Source organism: Carassius auratus, chromosome 32 (genome assembly GCF_003368295.1).
Source record: "Carassius auratus strain Wakin chromosome 32, ASM336829v1, whole genome shotgun sequence".
Lineage (NCBI taxonomy): Eukaryota > Metazoa > Chordata > Actinopteri > Cypriniformes > Cyprinidae > Carassius > Carassius auratus.
The window spans coordinates 10,342,973-10,368,599 of NC_039274.1; the positions used below are offsets into that span (position 1 = coordinate 10,342,973).

The following is a 25,627-nucleotide window of genomic DNA, read 5'->3' on the forward strand; positions in this document are numbered from 1 at the left end:
TCCCAAAATCATGTACAATATTTAAAACTGTGGCATCTCATAAACTGTGGTTCAAAAGGTCAAAATTAAATGAAATATTTTAAGGTTTTAATCAGTGCTGTAATGCTCTCTCCTAAAATGTTGTGGATCTTCAGAAATTAACTGACAAGAAAGAAAGAAAAAAAAAAAAAAAAAAAAACTAAATCATAAGACAGCTGTAGTCTGGATTTGTATTTTATTTAAGCCAGGACTGAAAAAAAAAGACATTTCCTTATCTTTGTTTGTTTTAAAAGCAAGATTTCACATGGCTACATACTGCATCAAGTTAAAGCCATACAATCAGACTCACTTTAAGGTACAGCTCACAAACACAGTCCTTTGTGTGAACAGACAGGTGTTTCAATTCCTGTATTGATCATTTTGGAAGCCAGAGCATTTTCTCACCATTTTCTTTCTTGCAGGGGTAAGTGAACATTAGAAGGATTATACAGAACAAAGCGGTCAACTGCCACCCTAGTCTGAATAAAACATATATATATATAAAATGTGCTGGTCATTATATATAACTGCAATCTTCCCCAACCAAGGGAAAGAAATCAATAAAGCGGAAGCCAAGTGAACTCGTTTCTTTTGGTGGCCACCTTTAGACCTTTTATCCACTGTGTGTCTCCTTTGGGAAAACAGATGGGTTCTGAGTTAGGAAGATTTTTCAAGTACTTCAGGCATCTCAGTTTTTTCAATTTTATTACTCCGTTGGCTACATTTGCACCAAGCTATTGAAATCGGTAACCATCAAACTTTTTGGAGGTGGAAAAAAACTAAATATTTAGCTGACAATATGTCGCTTTTGACAATTATACGAAGATGAACTAATAACAGTTCTTCATTTCCAGTAAAACAGTTACAACGCCATGAAATAATATTGAACCCTGAACTCAGTCTTTTATGGAGGACAATAAGCTGTGTTCACAGGAATGCATCAGTGCTATTAGTGAGATTTCAATCACACGGCAAATGCAGAGAATGCAATGAAATCCTTAAGTGCGTTTAAGGTTATATGAAATCCTTAAATGCGTTTAAGGTTATATGAAATCCTTAAGTGCGTTTAAGGTTATATGAGTGCTTCTGAAAGCAGTAAGAACGTTAGATGTGATCCGAGGCTTCATCTTAAGTTCTTACACGATCTGAATAGATGAAACACCTTAGCCACTGAAACAAGAGGTATATAGCCCAGACTTAATGTTGTGCTTGAATATCAGCAAATGTTTTAGCCCTGCCCATCATAAATGGAAACCGTTAAGCAATATTATGCAGCATCAATGAAAATTTCATTCAAGTTCCTTATCTCTAGTTTGGTATGAGATCTTGCTTTTCATATTTCGAACACAAGTTCATGCAAAACAACAGTAAACCTGACATGTCTTGTGGTCTATTCCCTTAAAGAGCTTACAAAAAGTCTAGTGAAAAATAATAATTCATATGTATCTGACATTGACCACAGACTGCCAGTAAGCAGAGGATCCGTTTCTTAATGATGCCTTCTCCAGGCTTAGCCAAGAGCGGCCACCTGGGAGGAATTTAGGACAGCTACTCGAACCTGACATTACACGTGGATTCTACATCTTTGGTTCCAGATTCCAATTCTCTGCATTTTCCTTCTTCATCTGAAAATGTAATGATCATTTAAAAGCCACTTCAGCTGCTCAATTAACAGTTTCTCCACTGCAACATTAGAGAGAGCGAAAACTCTCATCTATCTGTGGATGATTTGTCAAGCTAAACAAACTAACTCCAAAAAAAAGAAAATCTGAAAACATTTAGCTAGAAACAATAATATGATACAGTATCAGTAGTGGACGAAAAAGCTGAGTAATGTACTGTGAAGACGGACAAGGCTGTTGTATGGACTCCGACCTCCCCTGAGTGAAGAGACGGAGCATATGGAGTGACAACAGTGAACGCTACACTGAAGGCAAAGAAGTCATCACTTCCTGTGGGCACTGAGGCAGGGCACACGGAACAACCGGAATGTTTCATACGAATCACTACACAGTCCTCAAAATATATGTAAAAAGAAGTGCTAGCAGACCAATCTGAGATCTCATTTGTAAGGACTGAGAAAAGACACGACGAACAGTCTGTCACTTGGCCACATGAGAATGGCGCTAGTGGTTTAAGCCACATTTGGGACGAAATGTCCCGCTTAGATGCGAAACATGTTTTATGTGGACGCTGACATTCACAAAAAAGAAAGGTGAGCTCCCTATGCCAGCAAGAAAAAAAGAAGAAGAAGAAAAAAAAAAAAAACTATCTAGGCCACTGAAGTAAGCAAAAAGTGTAATTTTATCAAAAAAAAAAAGCAATAACCACAGAAATGCATTTTCAAAATAAAATAACCCAAAAATAAATTACACGAAGCAGGACATTGACTGTTGATGCCACAGTGCAATTCCTCTTTTGGAGACGAGCACCTCCACTATGACACAGGCACTTGGGAGTTATACTAAAGATGCTGCCCTGCTCCTCTCCTCCAAATCCAAACATAGCCAAAAGAAAAAAAAAACGTTCGGCCTGATACTCACCAATGCTTGTTTTCATCTGAAACAGTTCTTCATAAATTGTTAAAATAATTCAATTTTATACAAAATCAAAATCCAAGCTTGTATAGCAAATATTTAGCGCATATTTACATCATTTAAAGAGACGGTGCGGCAGCTGAAATCCAATGGGTGTTTGTCGTTAGTGTCATGACATCAGTGATGTTAACCATGTTAAGGGAAGCTTAACGTCTCACTGATAAAACACAGACAGAAAATAAAAGCTTGATTTGCTTTCTTTGTTATAAATACATCAGCATAAATGTAACTATGTTTGTACACACTATATATCTTTTGCAAGTACTTCTTGTTTTCTAATTGTTTTCGGATTTTAGCAGGAGTTGTAGCTGATTGCTCGTTGAATGCAGCGGTGTGTTTCTGCTCTTGTCAGGAGGAAGAGAATGGGTGCCGTTGAAGGTTCCCCAAGCTAAGCAAGGCCCCGCGCTTCAGAGGTTTGACTGCCTCCTTAAGGAGAGAGCACCCATTACCTGACCAGCCATACGCCACACCAAAAATGTATCACCGCAAACTAACAAACATAGAAAGGGTTCTGGAAATGAAAACAAAGAAAAGCAGCTGCATCTCTCTTTCCCCCACAACATCGGATAGAGTCCCAACACGTTTGGTAAACCATGGTCTGTTTGCTGATGACGCACAAGGTGGGGGAATTTTGGTCATGAATAGCTTTTTTTTTTTTCCTTTATGTCATTAGATGTTGATTTCCAGAGTGGACAATGCTGTTGGCGTTCTCATGCCTCGTTCTCTGTCGCAGGGGTGTTGTTGGCCGTTACCGTCGAGTCGGGTTTACCAGTCATTCGGTCCAGTTCTGCCTGAACGTCAGTCAAACCCGGCTTCTGCCCTTGGAAGAAAGAGGAGAAAGAAAAAAACAGAGTAATCTCCTGTAGCTTCTGTGTTTTATATATAAATATAAATAACAGGTTGGCTGTGTGGATGAGTGCTGTATGCTGGTATGCATTCAAAAGCAGCATGCTACGTGCAGCTACACAAATGCAAACTTAATGAGAAAAAAAAAAACCCACTGCATGCAGTCCTTTATTCAAACACACTGTCATTTAAATGATGGGGACATAACAGCAGTTAAAGAACACAGAAATGTGTTAATATGTTAGCAATTCATCGCAAACAACTGAAACTAAATATCAAAGCATGAAAAAGTGCAGTTGGTATGAACTCGACGTCATCTTAGGAATGAAAACCAGTCAGTATGAGATGTAACCATCCATGCTGGCGTCACTCACACAGGCTTTTCAGCCCATTTCTCCTGCTTTATTCTCTCTGGCTCTGAAGGTAAAACTCACCCCCCCCCCCTAAAAAAAAAGAGCATTGTCCAGAGGAAAAAAATATATAAACATTTTGACAGAAGGTGATCAGGTGAATCTTATGAATGATTGTACAGGTCATAATTCAACCAGGGAAATAAACTGAAAAAAAAAAAAAAAAAACCTCCTCAGATTGTCCTGTTGTCCATGTATACCAAGTTTTGTGAAATTGAGACACTTTATTCAAAAGATACAGGCCAATTAGACACTACAGACCAAAGCCACAATATACTGATCTATCTCTCCAAAATAAAAATAAAAAGTCCTTTTGTCAGGAGTATCTTGAGTTAATGCACAGCCAATTTCATGCAAATCAAGCATGCATTAAGAAACTGAGGCCAATTTTATGACAATTTTGACAATGCATTTTAATCAATAAAAAAAAAAAAAAAAAAAAAAAAATCTTACCCACTGCAATACTATATTACATTAAATCAAGTTTATTTTATTTTATTATTATGCAAAACAAACCGTTTTCCTTCCCCTTTATGATTTTAGGGTGAAATATGACCTATTCGTGGCAGTCATCTTGTTTGTTTGTTTTTGTTTTTTGTTTTTTCACCTGTTTCTGGGGTTGAGGCTGGCAAAGGATGAATGTACCTGTTTTCTTGGCAGAGCCCTGTACAGCTGCTCCTGCTGCCGCCCCTGGTGTCCCAGGACTGCCCGGCACACCCGTCTTTTTACTCAGCAGACTGTTGAAGAAGTTGGCCAGCACTCCTTCATTCGCTGCTGCTCCTAGAAACACACACAAACTAAATATAATGACCTCAGGTGGCAATGTCCAGACATCATTCACTTGCACTGTGAGGTGTTCAAGAGCAAACATACATCCAGATTTACAATCAATCAATCGTTGGAGGCTGAAGTCAATTTCACTGCACAGCTCTAGCTAAAATGCCAACAAACTTAAAGTTGGCAAAAACCAAACTATTTGAAAAAGAACACAATTAAATGAAGAAAAAAGTAATATGATACCCAAAAGGGTGGGAATGTTTAAGAATTCGATTAAAGTTGATTTACTTAAAACGACTGAATGTATCACTGCTGGTATGAAACATGCTGTCTAGCTGAAATATAATTTCACATCCCTACATTCTCCTCAGGAGGGCAGAGTATAGAGAGGTTAGACTGAAGCAGAGGGACGGAACCAGCAAAATGAGATGAGTGTGAGAGGGAACAGAAGAACACAGAGAGAAAGAGTGAGAGAATAAAGTGCTCATATTTAGACTCTCATGAAAACACTGTGTTGTGGCTCAACTGCACAATCATGTGCTATTTGTGCCAGCTTAATGAACAGAGAGCCATGAGATCACAAAGCTTCATTTAGGTTTTGTGGTGTGTGCGTAATCTTGCGAGGTAAGATTTCGTACCTTTCATGTTGGGGTCTGGTTTCTTCACTGCAGTCATGGGGGAGACGCTAGCCACATTGGTGGGCCCTGTCCGGCCTGTCGGTCGGGGTGAACCAGACGCAGTCCGGGCAGGAGACTCCTACGCACATAAACAAAAAAACAGTGGTAGGAGACTGCAAAACCAATTCAGCAGACTACTCGAATTCCCACTACACGAGATCACCATTAAAAAGAAATCTTAAGTACAATTAAAAAATAAAAAGCATTTGTAATGCAGTTTGTAAAACATTAGTGTCACAACATTATCACAGGATCCTCAAAGCAGCATAATAGTATCACACTTTAAAGTGTGAGAGCTGTGTGCGGTGTCTGAAGTCACACTTACTGTTCCTCTTGTTGGTGTGGCCGGCTGCTTGGCTAACAATGACTGTAATAAAGTGACAGAAGACATAAGAGCTGAAATATTGCTGTGTAAAACAGTTTTGAACCATGTACAATACTGTTCAAAAGTTTGGGGCCAGTCATTTTGTTTTAAAGAAAATTGTAAAGGTCCATTGAAGTGCCTTGAAAGGTGCTGGGCTATTCTGTGGTGATCAGTAAAATCAACTGAAACAGGAAGACAGGGAGTCATAGAGCAGCCCCGCACACTTTTTTTTAAAAGTAGCCAATTTGATAAAAGCCGCATTTGATAGTTTCAGACAGCCTTTAGATTCAATGTTACTAAAGCAGAGCAGTTATCACAATCATTCGGAGGATGTGTAGACTGAACAGGGTGTTATATATTGATGAATGTCATCGGTGTTATCTTCTACTCATCAGTTCTAATACAGTCTAACTAACAGTTTCTCCTCCTAATCTCATCCATTTCGCTTCAAAATATAGCATTCGGTGTTGAATTCAATATGTTTTGTGGTCTGAGTCGATTCTGTGGTATTATGTTCCTATGTAACAACCAATGACGCATTAAATTGAATAAAAGTTAAACTAAGTGACATTTGTCTTACAAAATACTTCAGTTTCACATGGATAATTATATAAAACTGAATATATTAAAATAGAAAAATTATTTTAAATTGTAATATGTCATAATATTGTTTTTTATTGTTTTAAATTTTTTTGTATTTGGGTGATACATAAAACATTGTTTGTATGCAGTCACACTGATCTTTTCATTTCAAATACAAAAAAATCAAAAGCAGCTGCTTAAAGCGGTCATATGATCTTGATTATTTTGTGTATTTGGTGTAATGAAATGTGTTTATGCTGTTTAAGGTTCAAAAAACACACATACTGTACATTAGTTCCTCCTCTATGCCCCGCCTTTCTGAAATGCATAGTTTACAAAACTCAGTCTGAAAAGCGAGGTGTGCTCTGATTGGTCAGCTATTCAGTGCATTGTGACTGGATGAATATCTCAAGCGTGTGACAGAAATGTTACCCCCCTCACCATACTGTGATGCGTGCCCCTGTCAGAACACCAGCGGGACAGGACAAAAACAATAAAACCCATTACAAACTAGGCATTTGTTGCATCCAGTGGGGACATAATTAATGATTATATTGACTTATAACATGCCAGCCAGCGGCTAGAGTTAGGAACAGCCAGCAGCAAAGAAATAATGGCCGCTGAATTCAACGAAGACTCCACTTTCGTGCACAGTGAAAGCCCATCCAGCGGTCCACAGTGAAAAATGTATGCATTTCCTCAGCGACCAGCACGGATCAGCTCTAGGCATTATGAAGCGGATCTTGTCCTCTTTTGGAAGGCCAAACAAAGTTTCGCTTTCACAATGAAACACGACTATACGACATGGTGGTGTGGCAACAACAATACTATAACGGATTTGAGCCTTTAGTCTTTGCAACATTACAGGTCTTCTTTATGCACCAAGAGCTTGTAACACTCCAAAGAGAAAGGAAACATTTAAATCGCATTATATGATTTAAAGGGATAATTCACCTAAAAATGAGAGGAGAATGAAATGAGAGATAAAAAAAAAATGGACCATTTGAGAGATAGGTGGCAGTGATGCACTTAGAAGTCTGCAATCTGCCGTAAAACAAGACGCCTCACGTGTAGGCTGAAGAAAACGCGAAATTCAGCCATTGCGTTGGAAAACTATATAAATACTGTTCAGTTTCTGGCACAGACCGATCACTTTGTGTCTTTACACCTCACGAGGTGCAGGGTTTAACTGGTTTTGTTTGTGTATGTTTTATGACTCTCAAAGCCTTGATTCCTATCCACTGACATTATAGGACTGACTGCCAAATGGTCTGAGTTGAAAATCTCTGTTTGTGTTCTACTGAAGAAACAAAGACACCTAGATCTTGGATGCCCTGGAGGTAAGCAGATATAACATCAAATTGTAATTTTTCGGTGAACTATCCCTTTAACAGCAGTGACAGTGCACATACAGCCTACAATTGTGTTAAAGACCACTCAAAAAAAAAAAAAAAAAAAAAAACTTGCATAAACAACATTCACAATTGATTAAACCACATGGAGCCGTTCAAGATATATGACAAAACCCATGGTGAAACTCAAGAGCATGTGCCAGCATAAAAAATCTGGCTTGCAATGTCCATTAAAACTAAATTATTATTTTAAATTTCCAAATATTGTGCATGTAAACAATATACTGCATATCCGACCCTGGGTAAGTCGATGAAAACAATAAGAGGGCTTCACCAGCTCCTGATTGGTCAGACGACTCCGGAACCACGAGGGAAAAGAAACAAGTCAAAAGGGTTTAACTGCATCTAATCAAACTAATGAAGGACAGCAGGAAAGCTTTGTGAGGGATGCATGTTGACGTCAGAGAAAAGATCACTTGATTTCAGCTGCCTTTCAAATGTGTAACCTCAGCACTGAATGAAGAAACCAGATCCTAAATCTGCAGGTTTTCCTGTAGTCCAAACATACCTGCTGCTTCATGAGGAAGACCTGCTCATCCTCTGCACTGATTTCCTTGTCATGCACCAACTTTAGAAACAAACAAAAAAAGGCAAATGTTATACAAGCAGAAGCAGACGGAGGTAAAATGTTGATTCCTAGGTTCTTTTCTCACCTTTCGTACAGGAGGTTTGGTTATAAAGTCCTCAAAGGGATCCTCAGGTCGAACCGTTGTGAAGTTTTCATGCAGGATGGCAATTTTCTTGTCATTGTCCCATCCGGATGGACTACGCAGAGATATATAATGTTTTAACAGAAACCAGTTCGACAGACTGACACCAAATTGAATTAGATATGGATATTCTCACATAAAAAGATGAGAAATGCAATTTTTTAGGGGATTTTGAAGATCTCACATGAACACGGCGTCCTTCTCCACTACTAAGGCAGGCGTAGTAAACTGGAAGTCATATATTTTGTGCACCATGTATTTGTAGAGAAGGTCCATGTTCTTTTCCTCTTTGACCGAAGTGTAAATCAAGCCAGCTCCATCTGTGAGATGTGATTAAGGATGTGTACACCGTAAAAAAACACACACACACACACACACACACACGCACACTTTTGGCTGTTTTATGGACAGGTCACATTCATCATGTGACTTTCTGGTTTTACCACCTGTATTATTACCGGTATTTTAAAAGGAAAAAGGCTAATTTAAATGTACTTTTTAAACATAAAAAGCAGATCTTGATAATTCAAGTAGGTTGGCAATGGCACATTGATATTATTTCCCTTACTGTAATATACAGTTATTTTTTGCAAAATATAAAGAGCAACTATATACAATCCCAAAATACCTGAAATATGATGGTGAGTTTATGGCAGTGTCTGCCATTTTTAACCATATATTTAACAAAATCTTTCTCTTTACAGTGTACTGCATGGGGAAAAAGAGAAATATTTATGACAACACAAATGCTAAGACTGAGTAGGATACACTGTAGACAGAACCGCCGGATGTGTGACTGAATGAAGTCAAAGTGCTCCTCCTTGTAGTCGTGCTCCTTCTCCAGTACACTGACAGCATCACACTAGAAGACACAGACAGAGATAATCAGTCAACGGAAAACACGGTCTTTCATGCAGTATATCAGATTATATTAGAAGTGAACAACATGAGGGTGAGTAAATGAGAGACTTGCTTTTCTGAACCATTCATTCATCATCATTGATCTCCTGATTTTAGATGACAGACACACCACTAAAAACCACAGACAAGCACACACATGCTTAACAGAACTGAAGCAGCAGCCATCTTGTTGAATGCAATCTAGAATCATTTTGGCAGGAAGAGGAGGTGCCAGCAAGGCTGCATGAAAATCCAAGAGGCTTTTTTGGGTGAACTATCCTTTTAAAGTTATTGCAGTATGCCAGTGAATTGCTGCTTTGAGCACCATCAGTAATGATGATACTAAAGCATATTGATAAGAGCAAATTTTGTGCTTTCAAGTAAACTGGAAACTGGAACTGCTTTCTGAAATTCAACCAGGCTCTATTCTTCTCTATCCCAGGGCGAGGCTGTTTGATCACTGTGCCTGCTGACATTGAACAGAACAAAGAGTGAACCTTTTACTCTCAGACCTAAACTACCTCATTTAGAAACGGGTTGCCTTTCACGCACCCGGGGCTGGAGGAAGACTAACACTAGAAGAGATCATAGAGCGTGTTCTGATCCGAGAGAGCATGTGAGGGGGGCATGGCGAGTCTGCAGCTCTGAACCTGCAGGCTACTGAGACGCCATAAAGAGAGCTTTTCATCCGGTTAAAGACACTGACACACCAAATCACCAAACACAGAGCAAAACAACTCAAAATATCCACTCAGATTTCAGAAATTGTACATCTACTTACTTATATTTATGCACAGGGCATACACTACCATTTAAAGTCAGTTGTATATATTCATACCTCTTGTTCAACATAAAGTAATTTGTCTGTAAAGTCTGTTAAGATGTGTAATGTTACAAAATAATTGACCCTTTGCTGGGAGTTTGATTGACAGGCGATCTGACCCATCACAACACCGAATCCACCATTTTATCCGACAAACAAACCAGACAGGAGAGTAGACTAATGTTGAAGGACTTGAACTTGAACAAGTTTTGCATTGATATATTTCCGCGGTTGAAAAAAGAGATACCTTCTGATATTCATTTTGTGCTTTAACTAGTTAATATGAAAAGACGTACAGCAATCTGTCACAAGTTCACTAAAGACTTTTATACTTTTTTTCATACTAAAAGTAACCTTGTCTGACGGTGACCTCTTTGTTCCACGATGTAGCTTTTTTTTTTTTACATTATATTTTTCAACTTATACTTCACAGCATTACTGTATTTTGTAGTGTTACTGTACCTTTTTTTTTTTACATTTTCATAGACTTAACAGACCCCAAACTTTTGAACAATATTGTTGGTTTATAAACACACAGCACTCTTAAACTAGAATGCTTTAATAATGTGATCTCAAATACGCTGATCTGACTTTTATTAAAGCAATAAAACACCTAAGACTCAATATGCCAGGTCAAAGGGCCATATCACCTTTGTGCAAACCATGAGCACTGGAATGCCCAGGTTGTGTGTGAGGATGTTGTCTCCCAGGGGCAGCAGCACACCCTCATCCTCTCCCCCGGCCGCTGGAGCTCGTCTCTGGGGTGACTCCTCTGGCTCTACATACTCCTGAAAGGCCTTAACCACTGCAGAGAAGAGAACAAACCTTGACTTACATATTTACAGTCAACAGTGTCAACTGATACATTATACAGCTGACACAGTAACAGAATCATCAAACCACTGCACATTACGGTTCACATTACACAAACCATTTATACTTACACTTACTAGCAATAATATAAAAGTATTTAAGAGGTATGAGTGTACTTTAAAAAAAAAAAAAATCAAATGACTGAAAGCAATGTAGATAAATAAACAAATCTATACAAATAAAGGGAACATCCACAGAATTAGGGCATTCCAGTCAGGTTACATAAGATCCAAACAGATGATTTGTACCAAAAAAAGATTGTTGAAGGGAAAATATCTAAATCAAAAATCAAATACAAAAAAAAAAATAGATCTTAGCATAAGCAAGGACTTGTAGCATTGACCTGACAGTTTATTATCTGTTGTGTAACTTGTTATGGACCGATTTGAGCAGCCGAGGCCTGTGGAAGAGCAGCTCAGACGTGAACAGAGCTGACAGCACATTCTTAAGACTCAGTCTGATCCCTGCACAAGTCCTCACCCTCACACGGGACTAGAGAACATGCGAAAAACCACCAAAAACAATGTTATTGACTGCCGGGCTGATACACTGCAGTATATGGAGAGGGCATGATGGTGATGTGTGGAAGTGGGTGGCTGGAATGGCCTTTAATCAGTGGTATATTCAGGAGGGAGGTAAGAGAGGTAAAGGGGGAGGAACTTCCTCAGGAACCTTAAGAATGCAGCTCCAGATGACCCAGAAACCAGACAAGCTGCACGACTTCCTTCAACGTGCTGTTAAAGAACAACAGCTCCAGTGCTGCTGGAATAACAGACCACAGCTGTCTGAGAAGCAGATTTCAAATAAATGAATGTTAAAAAGCTTGGGGCCAGTCCTTTTCTCCTTTTGTTCATTTGTTTTAAAGAAATGAATACTCTTATTCAAGGAGGACCCATTCAATTGATACTGATGACTGGAGTAATGGCTGCTTTTCATAAATTCAGCTTTGCTAAGGAGTAAATGAGAATTTAAGCATTTATTAATATAGAAAGCACTTAATTTAATGCCTAATCTAATAATTCAATACTTAATAATATTACTTTTTACTGTATTTTTGATCCTGCCTTGGTCAACAAAAAAAAAGACTTCTTTACAAAAACATTTGTCAAAATATTTCAGAAAGTCATATAAACTCATGAAACCCTTCATTAATTGGTTACATCACACTCAATTACCCACACCCCGTGATGTGGGGCGCATACGTGTTTCCACAGGAGCCAGAGATCAAGATAATATGGTGCATTTACAGCAAACCAATAAACAACTGTTCAAAGAGTCCATTAGGAAATTTTAATTAGCTCCAGAAGGCAAACCGATGATTACCATCTAGTGATTCTTCTTAAGAGTTCATATCACATGGCCCAGTCTTCACATTTTACATAATACCCTTGATTCCACTGCCTCATGTTATCTCAGTTCTCAACAAAACCATTTTTTAAAACTTGATCAGCCCGTTTTCACATCAGCTGAAAGTGAGGTATGGATTTTAATGTAGAACCACCAACTTCCTTAATCAATGTGGCCTAACCTCAATCAAATGAAGAACCAGTTTACAGTCTCTTTCTTCTGTCGACTTTGACCAGCTTCCACAAACAAGGGTGGGGACAGTCAGCAGAATACACGGCCAGTGTGCATTTCCAGCTATGAAGCCGTCCGAGTGTCAAATGGGTCTAAAAATCATGATGGCAAAAAACTAAATAGTAAATATCAAATAAATAGTGCTGTTTTTGCAAAAAATTAAATGTTAAAAAAAAAAGTGGTTATATGGACACGTTTAGCCTTTGAACAACACAAAAAAGTACATCCAGTCGTCTCTACATGTAAGATAATATTCAGTTAATGTGTTAGCTGACTAAGAGCTGTGAGACGTTGTGTTTTAGCACAGTGGTTTGAGATGCGCTCGGGTGTTGTGCTTAGAGCAACGAGTCGAATGTCATGAACAGCTAACGGAGCGGACCATGATGCAACGTCTTGTAAGAGGGGCTGGACTGTCCTTCCCACTACAGTGCTGAGTCCGGTCAGAAGCGAGAGGACGCTGCCTGCTTGTGCTGCCCATGTTGATCTCAGCAGTGCTTAAAGAAGCACTGTCTCTTTTTTGGGCGGGTCAGTTTCAGAAAGCTATGGGCGGCTTAAAGGCTTAGTGTGTTTGTATTACATTTAAACATATATCCAACATTTGGCACTATAAGATGTGAACTTGAAAAATAAGGTTTTTATGCTTTTGAAAGAAGTCTCTTATGCTCAAGACGGCTGCATGAATTTGATCGAAATAGACTGAAAACAGTAATACTGACATTATTACAATGCAAAACAACTTTTCTATTAAAATATTTTATTTCTCTAATGTAAACATGAATCTTTTGTAATAGTATAAATGATAAAAAAAAAATTTTTAAAGATGTACGCCGTACAATTAGAAGGTCAGACTGGCAGATAGAGAGCAACTGATTCAGATAACCATTCATTTTAGGGATGTTTATTTTGGTTATTTTTCCTCGCTTGTTAACCGATTATTAAGTTTTAGCCGACAAGATTATTTTAAATTAGAACCAAATTACATTAGAAAGGATCACTGTCTGTGATAGGGCTGTGCGATATGGTAAAAAAAAAAAAAAAAAAAAAACTTTCACGTTTTCCGATTTCGATTTTAGACACTGTTTTGACACATACAGACATCCTTTACAGTCATAAATGTCTTCAGTATAAATTTGAAACATATTTCCAAAAGAAAACCAATGAGAGCTTTATCAAAAATTTGTAACATTTCTCTAGAACAGACTTAAGTCAAAATAATCACTAAGTAAAGATGTCAAACAAAATCTAGACATATAGCAAAACAATATAATAAAAATAAATAAATAAATTTTTTATTTTTATTTTTTTGCCATGCATTGGTCATAAAGCTCACCGTAGCAGTGCCTCAGGTGTTATATGTTTTGCCCAAGGTTCACACATACTCCGTCTGCAGTGCGTATACAGTAAGTTATGTGTACGCGGTTCAGAAGCAGCAACGAGAGCGCATTATTGTAATGCGAAAGCCAGTGTTGAGTACTCGAGACTCGGACTCGGACTTGGACTCGGTCTCGAGACCGTACTTTAATGGTCTCGGTCTTGTCATGGACTCGTGTGCATTTTGACTCGGTATTGACTCGGACTCGAACATATTAGGAATCGGACTTATGCCCGAGTCCACTCGAGTCCCAATCAAAATATTTCATGATTATTACTGTATGTTAATGTTTATTTAAATTGATGTATGTTTGAGACATCCAATGACTGGTGATTTTCTTTTGACGTGAGACATTAGGCCAGCGACACACTGGATGCGTGGCGCAAGCGCCTCAGCTGCGTGGCGTGTCTGTTTTTAATTCGGCTCCCATGTTAACAGGTTAGAGCTTGCAGACTGCCTGCGTGAGACGCGCGTAAAACCCGTGCATGCTAGAAATAGAACTGACGCCTATTTTTCACGCGACACGCGTGCACGTTGGAAGCGTTTCCAGGCAAAAAAGTAAAATATGTTTATATGTCATTTTGTACACAAATACATATTAATTCATGACATTTTGATATTTGAAAATCTATAGGTTGGCATAAATTCAGATATAAATGTAATTTAAAAAATAAATTAATAATGAACGATTTTCAAATATTGCACCTGTCAAACATACTCTATTGTGCCGTCAATACTGTTGACGGTGTCCTATCAGTAGGTATGTAAAAAAAAATAAAAAAATTGATATTGTTGTCATGAAGACAAGAGCCTGGTTTTTCGGCGCCCTCCCTCTATGTTTCCTACAGCAGCAGCAGTGCGCCAAGCGCCGCGTGCAGGCACGGTTCTGGTGTGTAAAGACACAGAAAACGCGAAGCAGCCACCACCTTTCTGGCACGCAGTAGAGACGCCACGCAGCCAGTGTGTCACCGGCCTTAAGTTACCCTACTGCCATCCGCCTGTAGTGATCCCGCTTTCCAGAAAGCCACATTCCTACATTATTTCTCTCAACTGTGTTATTTTTACAAAGTAGGACACAATGGTCACAGAAAAAAAACAAATATCGTTTTATAAACTTATATAATGAATACAGACACAGACTGACTGTCTCAACACTAATCATCTCCCCCCAAAAACATGTCTGACAGAATGCATTGAACTTATATGGCATTTCATCCAGCTTTCTTCCCCTGGCACATACACACTTTTGCATGAAATTTTCCTGGACAGTCAGTTGGCTCTTGTGTGTATGCCCTCCGTAACAAAAAAAAAAACTTGGACTAGTGTGTATTTTACCCTGCATTAAAATGCACCATCCAGGGAAATAAGCATTAGATTATCCGTTGCTGTTACAGAAAGTGATAAAATGGTAACTGTTGTCAGTCCCCGTTTCCTCTGCACCAGTAGAGAGAGTTTTTTAGTTGGGGTGGATTGATCATGAGACCACATCGTGCTTGGTTGGGTAGCAGGATGGTCTCCTCACTTATTTTTTTGAAAAGTAATTATGCCCATCTGTAATCTTCACAACATCTAAAGTGCACATAATCCAAGACATTGTAAGGATATTAGCAGTCATTAGTTAAGCTTCAAGGTTAAAAGTTATGTAAAAGCTGTTACAGTTTAACATTTACAGTTATAGTGGTACAGTAATGTTACTTGTACTAGAAAGGTTATATGGATGTGTATAGTGGTACAACGATGTTATGTGAAAATGAGCACTTAATATTGACAAGTTACAATTCATAATACTAATAAAATTACCTTTACACCACATACTATGTGGCCCTTTTACCCTTTATTGTTTCCACCAAACATTTTACATACTCTTGAAGATTTCTTTAGGTCTTGTCAAAGACCCAATCTCTCTGGTCTCGGTCTTGACTCGGACTCTACCCTTTCTGAACTCGGTCTTGACTCGGACTCGACCCTTTCTGAACTCGGTCTTGTCTCGGACTCGACCCTCTCTGGACTCGATCTGGACTCGGACTCGAATGAGCTGGTCTCGACTACAACACTGGCGAAAGCACATTAAAATAATGTGCGAGCGTGAATCTATTTTCTGTTCTCATCTTTTACCGCGTGCAGTGTGAACGTTCTGTTCCGTTAATATGGGCTCGAAAAAAAAGGCTACGCATCACAGACAGAGTGTGTGAACCTGGAGTTAGGCATATGCCCAATCTGCTCTGTTCTCGCGCTCAACTTAGGTGCGCTGCATCCTGATTGGTTCAGATAACATACTGCGGGAGGTTGGGGCTGCGGAAAATCGTGCTATAAAGTGATTTATTAATCATGCACACTCAAATCGCAATTTTATTTTAATTTATTGCACAGCCCTAGTCTGTGACCTGTTAAAAATACTAACATTTGTCTCCCGGGGATTAATTTGCCATGTGCAAAAAGCAATAAACAACAGAACATAAGGATTCACATGGTCTTCATATCACATCACGCACGTATTTTCACTTGAATAATAAATTATGAAAATGAAAGTTTCGGTTTCAGTTCATTTTTGTGCTGCGCGAAAGGAAACAGACGGCAGAACGCAGCATCTTATTTTTCTTTAGGTTTATTTTATGCATAAAGATTTGTTTTTATTGGGAATGTACACAAGTAAAGGCAAACCTTTTACAATTTGATTATCTTTATGACTAAAAGGACTATTTGCTTCCATTGTTGTATTTAAATACGCATAACGTAGCCTATTTTAACAATGCAGCAAACCTTTTAAAATATTTTGATAAATTACTGAAAATAAATGAATTACTTTTTAAACAGTTTAACTGATTGTATTAATCTGTCAAAATTCTTAACGGTTGGTTAACAGTTAACCAGTTAAACTTAACATCCCCTAGTTCAGATGTGATGCAAAACCACTGGTCTCAATATTTCATACACAAGCTGAAAATCAATCCCATTGCCAAGCCACTTCCCTATTCTGCTCTCACAGCCCAGTTTCTAGGGCACAACAGAAACAGTCATCCTCAGAAATAGCCTCTCACTTCATGTCAGAGCACTCTCTTCTTGTTTTCAACACTGATAAGAAGAAATATGTGACATTGGACCATAAAACCAGTCTTAAGTGTCCTTTTTTTTTTTTTTTTTTTTTTTTCAAAATTTGGATTTATACATCACCAGAAATCTGAATAAATAAGATTTCCATTGGTGTATGGTTTATTAGGGTCAGACAATATTTGGACAAGATACAACTATTTGAAAATCTGGAATCTGAGGGTGTAAAAAAATACCTGGTTGAAAATATACCCCAGTGACTTAAGACTGGTTTTGTGATCCAGGGTCACATATATTAGTTTTGCTATCACAGTAATAACTTACATTTTAAAATACATTGAAATATAAAAGAGTTAAAATTTAAATATTTCAGATTTTCCTGTATTTTTTATCAAACAAATGCAGCTTTGATAAACGGATTACCAATGCATATATATATATATATATATATATATATATATATATATATATATATATATATATTAGGGGTGTAACGGTTCACAAAATTCACGGTTCGGTTCGATACGATACACTGATGTCACGGTTCGGTTCGGTTCGGTTCGATACGTTTTAGATACAGCAAAATGTAAAAACATCTCAACTTTTCAGAATGCCGCAAGCGCACCGCGGGTCATGTGACAAGAACCAACCAATCAGCTTCATCCTTTCCCGTAACAACGTTGAGAGCTCAGCCAAGATGAAGGAACAGCTGATCATAGTTGTATATGGATTGCAATTTTGAAATAAATTCAGTAGCAGAGCTACTGCAAGCGATTTTTAGAGCTGCAAATCCATTTATCCTTCGCTGAAATTTCCGCGTCTCATGGAGAGAGCACGTCATTGTTGCTTAGCAAAGACAGACGCCTCAGGAGAAAGACGCGCTTAGCGTTTTCCACGCGTTTTTAGGAGCGATATGTGAACGGCCCCTAAGGCGCTCGCTCACTCAGCACGCGCTGAAGGCCCGTTGCAAAATGTCTAATGCATTTAACAGACCAGAAATATAAGATCCTAAAATAACCAACAGGTCTGGTGTTTGGGTTGGATTCCCTGTAAGCTATAGTTTCTAAATGCTGCAGGGATAGTTTGCTGCGTGCATGTTTCTCCTTTTTTTCGTCTTTTCTCAGATAGTACTGACGCATATATCCCAGATATTCCCGCTGGGTTTTTTTTTTTTTTTTTTTTTGTAATCCCGCTGGTGTACCCTGTCATGTTGCAGATGCGACATACCGTTGTTTATTTATCCACCACTCTCTTGCCATCACCATTATAGCTTAAAGGGAATCCAAAGTGCACCCAAACACCAGACCTGTTGGTTATTGGGGGATCTTCTCATTTCTAGTCTGTTAAACGCATTGGCTATTTTGCAACGAGCCTTCAGCGTGTACTGAGTGAGCGAGCGCCTGACTGAGTAGCCTAACATAAACATATAAGATGGTGTTTTTTTCTTCTTCGGGAGTGTCAGGGGCGTTGCCTGTTACGTTGTTTGGGTTATTGGGCTACCTTGTTGAACGCATATCACTATATTTCTTTCTCTCTCTCTTTTTTTTTTTTTCAAATATAATTAATTACTCCAACGAACCGTTCGGTATACATAATGCGTACCGCGTACCGAACCGAAAGCGTCGTACCGAACGGTTCAATACGAATACCGTATCGTTACACCCCTAATATATATATATATATATATATATATATATATATATATATATATATATATATATATATATATATATATATAAAATAATTATCAACCCCAAACTTTTGAACCATACTGTATCACACTACCAGGGTTTTCGAAACCATGATTCTCAGCTTTTTTATTATCTTAATCATAACTAACACCAGTGAAGCAGCATTTATAATCACTCTTCTTCTTACAGCAAGTGTTGAATAACATGCGTTATGCAAATTCAAAGCACAAAGAGTGCTTCATATATAAACTTTCAATAAACCATCCTCCCTGCTAACTCCCAAAATAAAAGTGGATTATGACTCATGTAGTCAACAACAAAAAGCAATTTTAATAAAAGCATAAGAATCCCTAGATCTAGGCTAATTCCCATGACTTTCTAACTACAATCACTTATTCACAACAGAGGGGAAAAAACTGTCCTAAGTTGTCCTAATGATTAAATACTGAAACATTATCATTCTTCACTGTATCAAAAAACAAACCGAAAACCTCAACATCTGCATCTCAACAAGAATTCATTTGTGTCTTTACTTTTGCATCACAATCTGACAGTTACTCTCCTCCGTCTGCAGCTGATTCTTCTCCTGAAGTCAGTATGTAAACGCAGCAGTGTGCTACTGCATCTCAACATTTACATATGATCAAAACCCACCAGAGAAGGAACAAATCTACTACAGAAAGCATACTTGATATGATAAGTCATTTCAACATCCATCACCATCTTTCCATCAGCCTGATGTGGGTTAATACGGTACCTCACCGTAAAGTTCCTCTAGTTGAACTTTCAGCTACTCAAAGCATGCTTATTTTTACCACTGGAGTCAAATAAGAGGTTTAGCGGAAAGACAGCTGGAGGTAGACTTTTTGTACAAGCAATCACCAATAGACACACTTGAAGCTGAAGGCCCCTACATGCTAACACCAAGCTGTTGGTATTACAGTACATCATCTTAGTAGTAAAAAAAGCAAACCAGGACTTACTCCTCTGCTCCATCTCTTTCATTTCCTCAGGTGGGATCTTGAGTTTGTCCACATGCTCACGCAGCACACTCGTCCACTTCTGCAGCGACTCCATGATGGTCCAAGGCCGTGACATGTCCACCACGAACACCGCTAGACTGTCCTTCAGCGACTCGGCAGTCACTGCGAACTTCAGCAAACCTTTGTGGTACAAGTCTCCATCCAGGATCCACACGCCACAGCGAGTCAAATCTGGAAGATTTGGAAACATATAGAAACGTGATCAACTGCATTTTCCATAGACCAAAAGTGAACAATAAAAAACTATATTTAAAACTCATCCTAGTCTTATGGATTTATTTTTCTTTTTTTGTTTAATATGAAAACTAACAAGTTTTATTATCATGACAGAGCTAGTTCGGTATTACTTTGCAATTCTTTGAATCTTTTATCACTTATTCCAACTGCACTTACCCTCTCGGTCTTCATCCTGGACGTTCAGGTACAAGTACTCCAGCCCTCGACCTGTCTTACTGTGCTCGGCTCCTTGAAGTTTTGTCATAAGTGTTGTCTTTCCTGAACCATCCTCCCCTAAAACATCACCAGAAATCATAGCACGTTTAAATCATGACATAAAAGTGACCAAATCCACATATAAGTAATAAGAGTGTTTAGACAAAGATAATGAGTTCAGTTTATGACTGGGATAACGTCTAAGTACAGCTTACCCAAAAATTCTGTGATCATTTACTCACCCTCATATCATCCCAAACCTGTACGAGTGACTTTCGTATGCAGAACACATAAGATATATAAATATTTTTGTACATGCAATTCAAATAAAAGTTAACTAAAACCATTTGGTTCTTCACAACGTCTTCATTTGGATTCCGGAGAAGAAAAAGACTCATACAAGTTTGGAACAACATGAGGGTGATTAAATGACAGAATTTTACTAGAATTCAATATCAGCTTCCAACAGTACTTCTGAAAGATTTCTGTTAGAGATCACTTCATCTGGAAGGAAATCTGCTCAATACAAACGTCTGACAGATGTCTTTAAGATGTCAGTTTTACACACATTCTAAATCATTAACATTTTAAAGACGTTTTCTAAGGTTGTTTCACTTGAATGTGCCTGTCGACATTTGTAAGCAAAACTATAACTTTGGATTAAAAATCAAATTCACCAAAAAGAAGGGAGGAAAAAAAAAAAAAATCAAAAAGGCACATACCAAAAAGCAGTATATTTTTCCCAGAAGGCAACTTAGAGCTGGACCGTGTGGAAACTTCGCTGAGGATTGAAGACCTGAAAAACATAATAAATGAGCACCGACAAATTGCCGTCCATGACATCAACAGACATGGGCTTTAATAAGGTAGTTATTAGACTGAATGTAAGTTCGGACTGCAGACAACTAACTATGTAAGGTTAACTTTACTGTCATGCTACCAAAACATCCGCAGAAGGCCGTGACCACAAGGAGCTTCTCTCGCGCGCTGGACGTCAGTCAACCGTTAGATCGCATTAGAAACGGACATCAGGAATCAGTTTCCTGACTCTTATCATAACTAAACAGAAATCACAAGCCGTACACAGAAAATTAGCTACGCAAAGCTCCTTCAAGAACGACTTGGACACTACAGATGTCATGTAAAGCGTTGAGTTTTAACAAATACTAGCCAGCAGCACACGTCAGAAGCCAGAGAGCATGACATGAGCATATAAAGCGAAACAATCCGCTTCCTAACGCCTCCGAAGACTGCCTTTATTGTTAAGCCCGCTGTAAAGGTTTAATCGAGCCTGATCCAGACTTTGCCGTAAGTTTATGTCAAGTATTCTGTGCTCATCCGGGACCGGCGTTTGGGCAGCACCCGGCTGGAGACAAAGCAAATCATCACACTGACTGTCAAATAAACTAACTCCCTGCAGAACCCGCTTCACTCCTGGACACTCCGAGGTGAGGCGTACCAGAGGTTTTGTCCTTCATCATCCTCGTTGCTGTTCTCCAGAGTGTCGCCCAGTAGCTTCTTCTCTAAAACGGGAGCCATCTTGAGTGGAGAGGCACAAAGGGAGGCGCACACTGACTGCTTGAGGACCTCACACGAGACGCTTCGCGAATTACCTTCCCTACTACGGCGAAGGCCTACCTCATGAATATTAAACAAATACTGGGCGGGTCTCCCAGTTGACGCAGACGTTAAGTGGGCGCTTAGGTTGGGTCATGAATATTAATTAACACATCCAAAGCACAGACAGCCTGACTAAATTAATATTTATGAACAACGCCTTTACCGTAGTGCGAGCTATGTGTACGAGTTATCGCCATAGACAGTAAAATAAAAACAAAGACAACTTTACAAAAAAGAAAAAAAAAAGAAAAGAAAAGAGCGGGAAATTTCACCGAATCATTCCTCAGAAATCATAAGTCTTATTTTGTTTGTTTAAAATGCTATGCAGAATACATTAAATCGTAAAATACTTGATGCACTGCTGTATGAATTATGATCAGGCACTTGAAAAGGCAGCACTATCCGCGTTGGCTTGAATGATGTCATTTTCAGACTTTGCCGCGCGCTGATGTCAGTGTCAGTGCATGCGATATGACTCATGCGCTGATCTGAGGTCAGTTGTTCGGTTGCGTTGTTATGGTGAAGATCTGACTGTAGATGGCTCGACCTGACACAAAGCGCCGCGGATCAGTTTCCTCTCCTCATATATATATGGATCAGTCCACGGTTCACGAACCCGTGTGATCACGAACCCGTGGAAATATTCATAAATGTATCGCGGAGTATATACAGAGTTATGCGTGGTGCACTTTTCACTCCTCTGTTATCTTCGAGTAATTTCTGGCCAGTCTTCAAAGAATGGGTAGTATGACATAAAAAATATGTACAATAAATTATATATATATATATATATATATATATATATATATATATATATATATATATATATATATATATATATATATAGACTCGTGAAAAGTAGTAACGTTAGTGTTTCATCTTTGCAGGTCCAATTTTGACATGTTTTTAAATCTTGACATGTTTTTTTGTCTGTCAATCAATTTTTACGCTTTTTTTAAATGCAATATTCTTAACCAAATAAAATACTTTATCCTAACGTAATGTAGCATAATCAAGAACAAGAACTGGGTTTTAAATAGTTACTTAGAAAGGTTAATTCAGGTCAAATTTGTGATACCAAAAAATAAAAAAGATTATCTAGAAAGTGCAGAGACGACATCTTCCGGTGGAAAGATCACATGACAACATACAATCTCGCAATTAATTTAATTAATTTATTTATTTATTTTTCAAGCAAAAAAATAAAAATTAAAAATACTTGTAAAAAATGTAAAAATCGTCAATCCATTTACAAGCGTTCAAAAATACTATAGGGCATACAAGGTAAGCATCACACTGTTAAAGAAATGATCAAACTATGGTGTCCAGATCTGGTATAAACAGATATAGAAATATACAAGGAAGAAACTAGTAAACTAAAATAACAGTAGGGGAATTAAAAATAAAGACCACAAACTGATGGATGTGTGTTTATAGGTGCTGAGTGAAGGTCCACCTAAAAATGAAGTGTTTTGGTGAAGGGATGACAGCTGAAGCACTGCCTCCATTACGTCTAGAGGCTGTTCCCTCTGGCTGCTCCATATGACGGGGGAAACTCAAACTGTGCTCTACTGGCAGGAGTGGAGGGGTAAGACTGAGGTCTCCTGAGAGAATTAACATGCCAAAACCCTGACTCATATAGAGGCCTGTAACTTGACCTTCTTCCTTTTATTCTTTATCCATGAACACCCTGCATGTTCTTTTACTGACAGGAGGAGCAAAAGCCTTGTGTCTTCAGTTGTAAATGGTTAAATTAATTATTCTATGAATTTATCTTCAACATTTTTATTTATTTATTGTTCAGATTGTATATCTTAAGTAAGGGCTTCATGATGTAAGTAGGCCACTGTTATTTTGACAGTATTATATGTAGTTTAGGTTTAGTTTTAGTTAAAGGAATAGTTGCTTCAAAAATTTATATTTGCTGAACATTTAACCTCAGGACATCCAAGATGAAGATGTGTTTGTTTCTGCATCCCAACAGAGAAATTTAGAATTGGATCACTTGCTCAGCAGTGAATGGGTGCCGTCAGAATGAGAGTCCAAGCAGCTGATAAAAACATCTCAATAATCAACTTGACTCCAGTCCGTCAGTTAACATTATGTGAAGTAAAGATCTGCTTGTTTGAAACTAGTCCAGCATTAAGAGGTTTTTAACGTAAAACTTGGAAGTCGTGGCCTAGAAACGCGAAGTCGTGGGTTAGTGGTTAGAGGGTTTGACTTAACCCCCTAGGGTTGTGGGTTTGAGTCTCGGGCCATAAATACCACGACTTAGGTGCCTTTGAGCAAGGCACCGATCCCCAACTGCTCCCCGGGCGCCGCAGCATAAATGGCTGCCCACTGCTCCGGGTGTGTGTGTGTTCACTGCTGTGTATGTGCACTTTGGATGGGTTAAATGCAGAGCACGAATTTTGAGTATGGGTCACCATACTTGGCTGAATGTCACGTCACTTCACTTTGAATGTTTAAACACCCTAATGATAGATTGGTTTCTTACAAACATGCATCTGTACACTTTATAAGAAATTAATTGATGGACTGGAGGTATGTTGATTACTTGTGGTTTGTGATGGTGTTTTTATCAGCCGTTTGGACTCTCATTCTAACGGCATCCATTCACTGCAGAGGAATCACTGGTGAGCAAGTGATGTAGCGCTACATTTTTCCAAATCTATTTAAATGAAGAAACAAACTCATCTACATCTTGGATGGTCTGTGGGTGAGAACATTTCCAGAAAATGTTGTTTTTTTGTTGAACTATTCCTGTAACTGTAATAACCCGAAGTGAGCTGCAGTTAATCTTATTTTAAACTCAGATCATCAGGATTGTGATTTTTTTTTTTTTTTTTTTTTTTTTTATATAAATACGTATTATTTTTTTAAATGTCATTCTTGTTATTCTCGTCTTGTTCACAGGCATAGTCTAAAGAGCTGATGCACCATCATTCTTCAGACACTAGAGGCTGCTGTCTTCTTTTGCTCCCAAAGAGAGCTGCATCCTGAACAAACGTTTTTGTTGTTTTGTTGACATGAGTTTTATGATTAATGACATATGACACGCTTGCTAAATATTATATGTGGCATAAAGCTCACAGATCATAAACCTTTCAGCACACAGAGTCTGGGAACTCTGTAACCCTGAACTCTCTGCCCAGAATAGCTGGGCATTTTAACAAATTACCGACATACCAGCTGTGCGACCGAAATCTAAACAATACTTGCAATTTTTAGACATGAACGTAGATCATTAAATCTGTCAAGATATAAAACATGTATTTTATTATTATTATTATTATTTTATTTTTATTTTTTTACGAGACCACAAGCTCTCCAGTATCTTAAAGTAAAACCCTGTGTTACGTTGTTAGTTTTATAATCTTGCCATTTAGTACAAAAAGTAAAAAGAAAATGCAAGCTGTGCTGTAAAGCATGCAGAACTACGGAGAGGAAACTAGTTTCTCACGACCATGTTTCATCACATTCATGTGTCTAGCTTTGAAGGCGGTGCTAGTTCATTCCTCCCCTCAGTGGGATGAAATCACAAGCTTGTGATGAAGAAAAAATGCATATATATATAAAAAAAACCAAATAAAACATGGAAAATAGGTTTGTCTACATAAGGATTGACTTATAATTATCCACACAGCTGGCCTGCCTGGCCGCAGGGTGAGTTTTCTATAAGATCATATTTTATTACAGCATATCTAATCATGAACCTGTATTTATTATTCTTTTTTATTTTAACAAAATAATCATCATATTAACGGAGATCATCATTCAGAAAGGTGAATACTTGTTGAATCTGAAGCTTATACAAGGTGAAAAAGAAGAGTCGATGTTGTTTAAGTGTATTT

General features: G+C 38.2%; 1 protein-coding gene and 1 long non-coding RNA gene across 4 annotated transcripts; one reads left to right on the forward strand and one right to left on the reverse strand.

Moving 5' to 3' along the window:
- Positions 1-195: 195 nt before the first annotated feature.
- Positions 196-21,692, reverse strand: LOC113051581 (cytoplasmic dynein 1 light intermediate chain 2-like). Of its 2 annotated transcripts, none has more exons than XM_026215475.1 (13): positions 21,613-21,692; positions 20,876-20,949; positions 20,115-20,231; positions 19,662-19,892; positions 10,767-10,921; positions 9,162-9,255; positions 8,578-8,713; positions 8,337-8,448; positions 8,192-8,251; positions 5,651-5,692; positions 5,287-5,404; positions 4,517-4,651; positions 196-3,430 (listed from the first exon to the last, which is right to left on the reverse strand). In XM_026215475.1, exons 1-13 carry the CDS (start codon positions 21,690-21,692, stop codon positions 3,414-3,416), a joined length of 1,371 nt encoding a protein of 456 aa, XP_026071260.1. In that variant the 3' UTR covers positions 196-3,413. The 2 variants fall into 2 exon arrangements, with proteins under 2 accessions (XP_026071260.1, XP_026071258.1); XM_026215473.1 differs by having other exon boundaries at positions 196-3,435.
- LOC113051582 (uncharacterized) lies at positions 20,980-25,415 on the forward strand. Of its 2 annotated transcripts, none has more exons than XR_003276921.1 (3): positions 20,980-21,601; positions 23,211-23,361; positions 24,690-25,415. It is a non-coding gene; the product is annotated as an uncharacterized LOC113051582 (long non-coding RNA). The 2 variants fall into 2 exon arrangements; XR_003276920.1 differs by lacking the exon at positions 20,980-21,601 and adding an exon at positions 21,689-22,515.
- Positions 25,416-25,627: the final 212 nt, after the last annotated feature.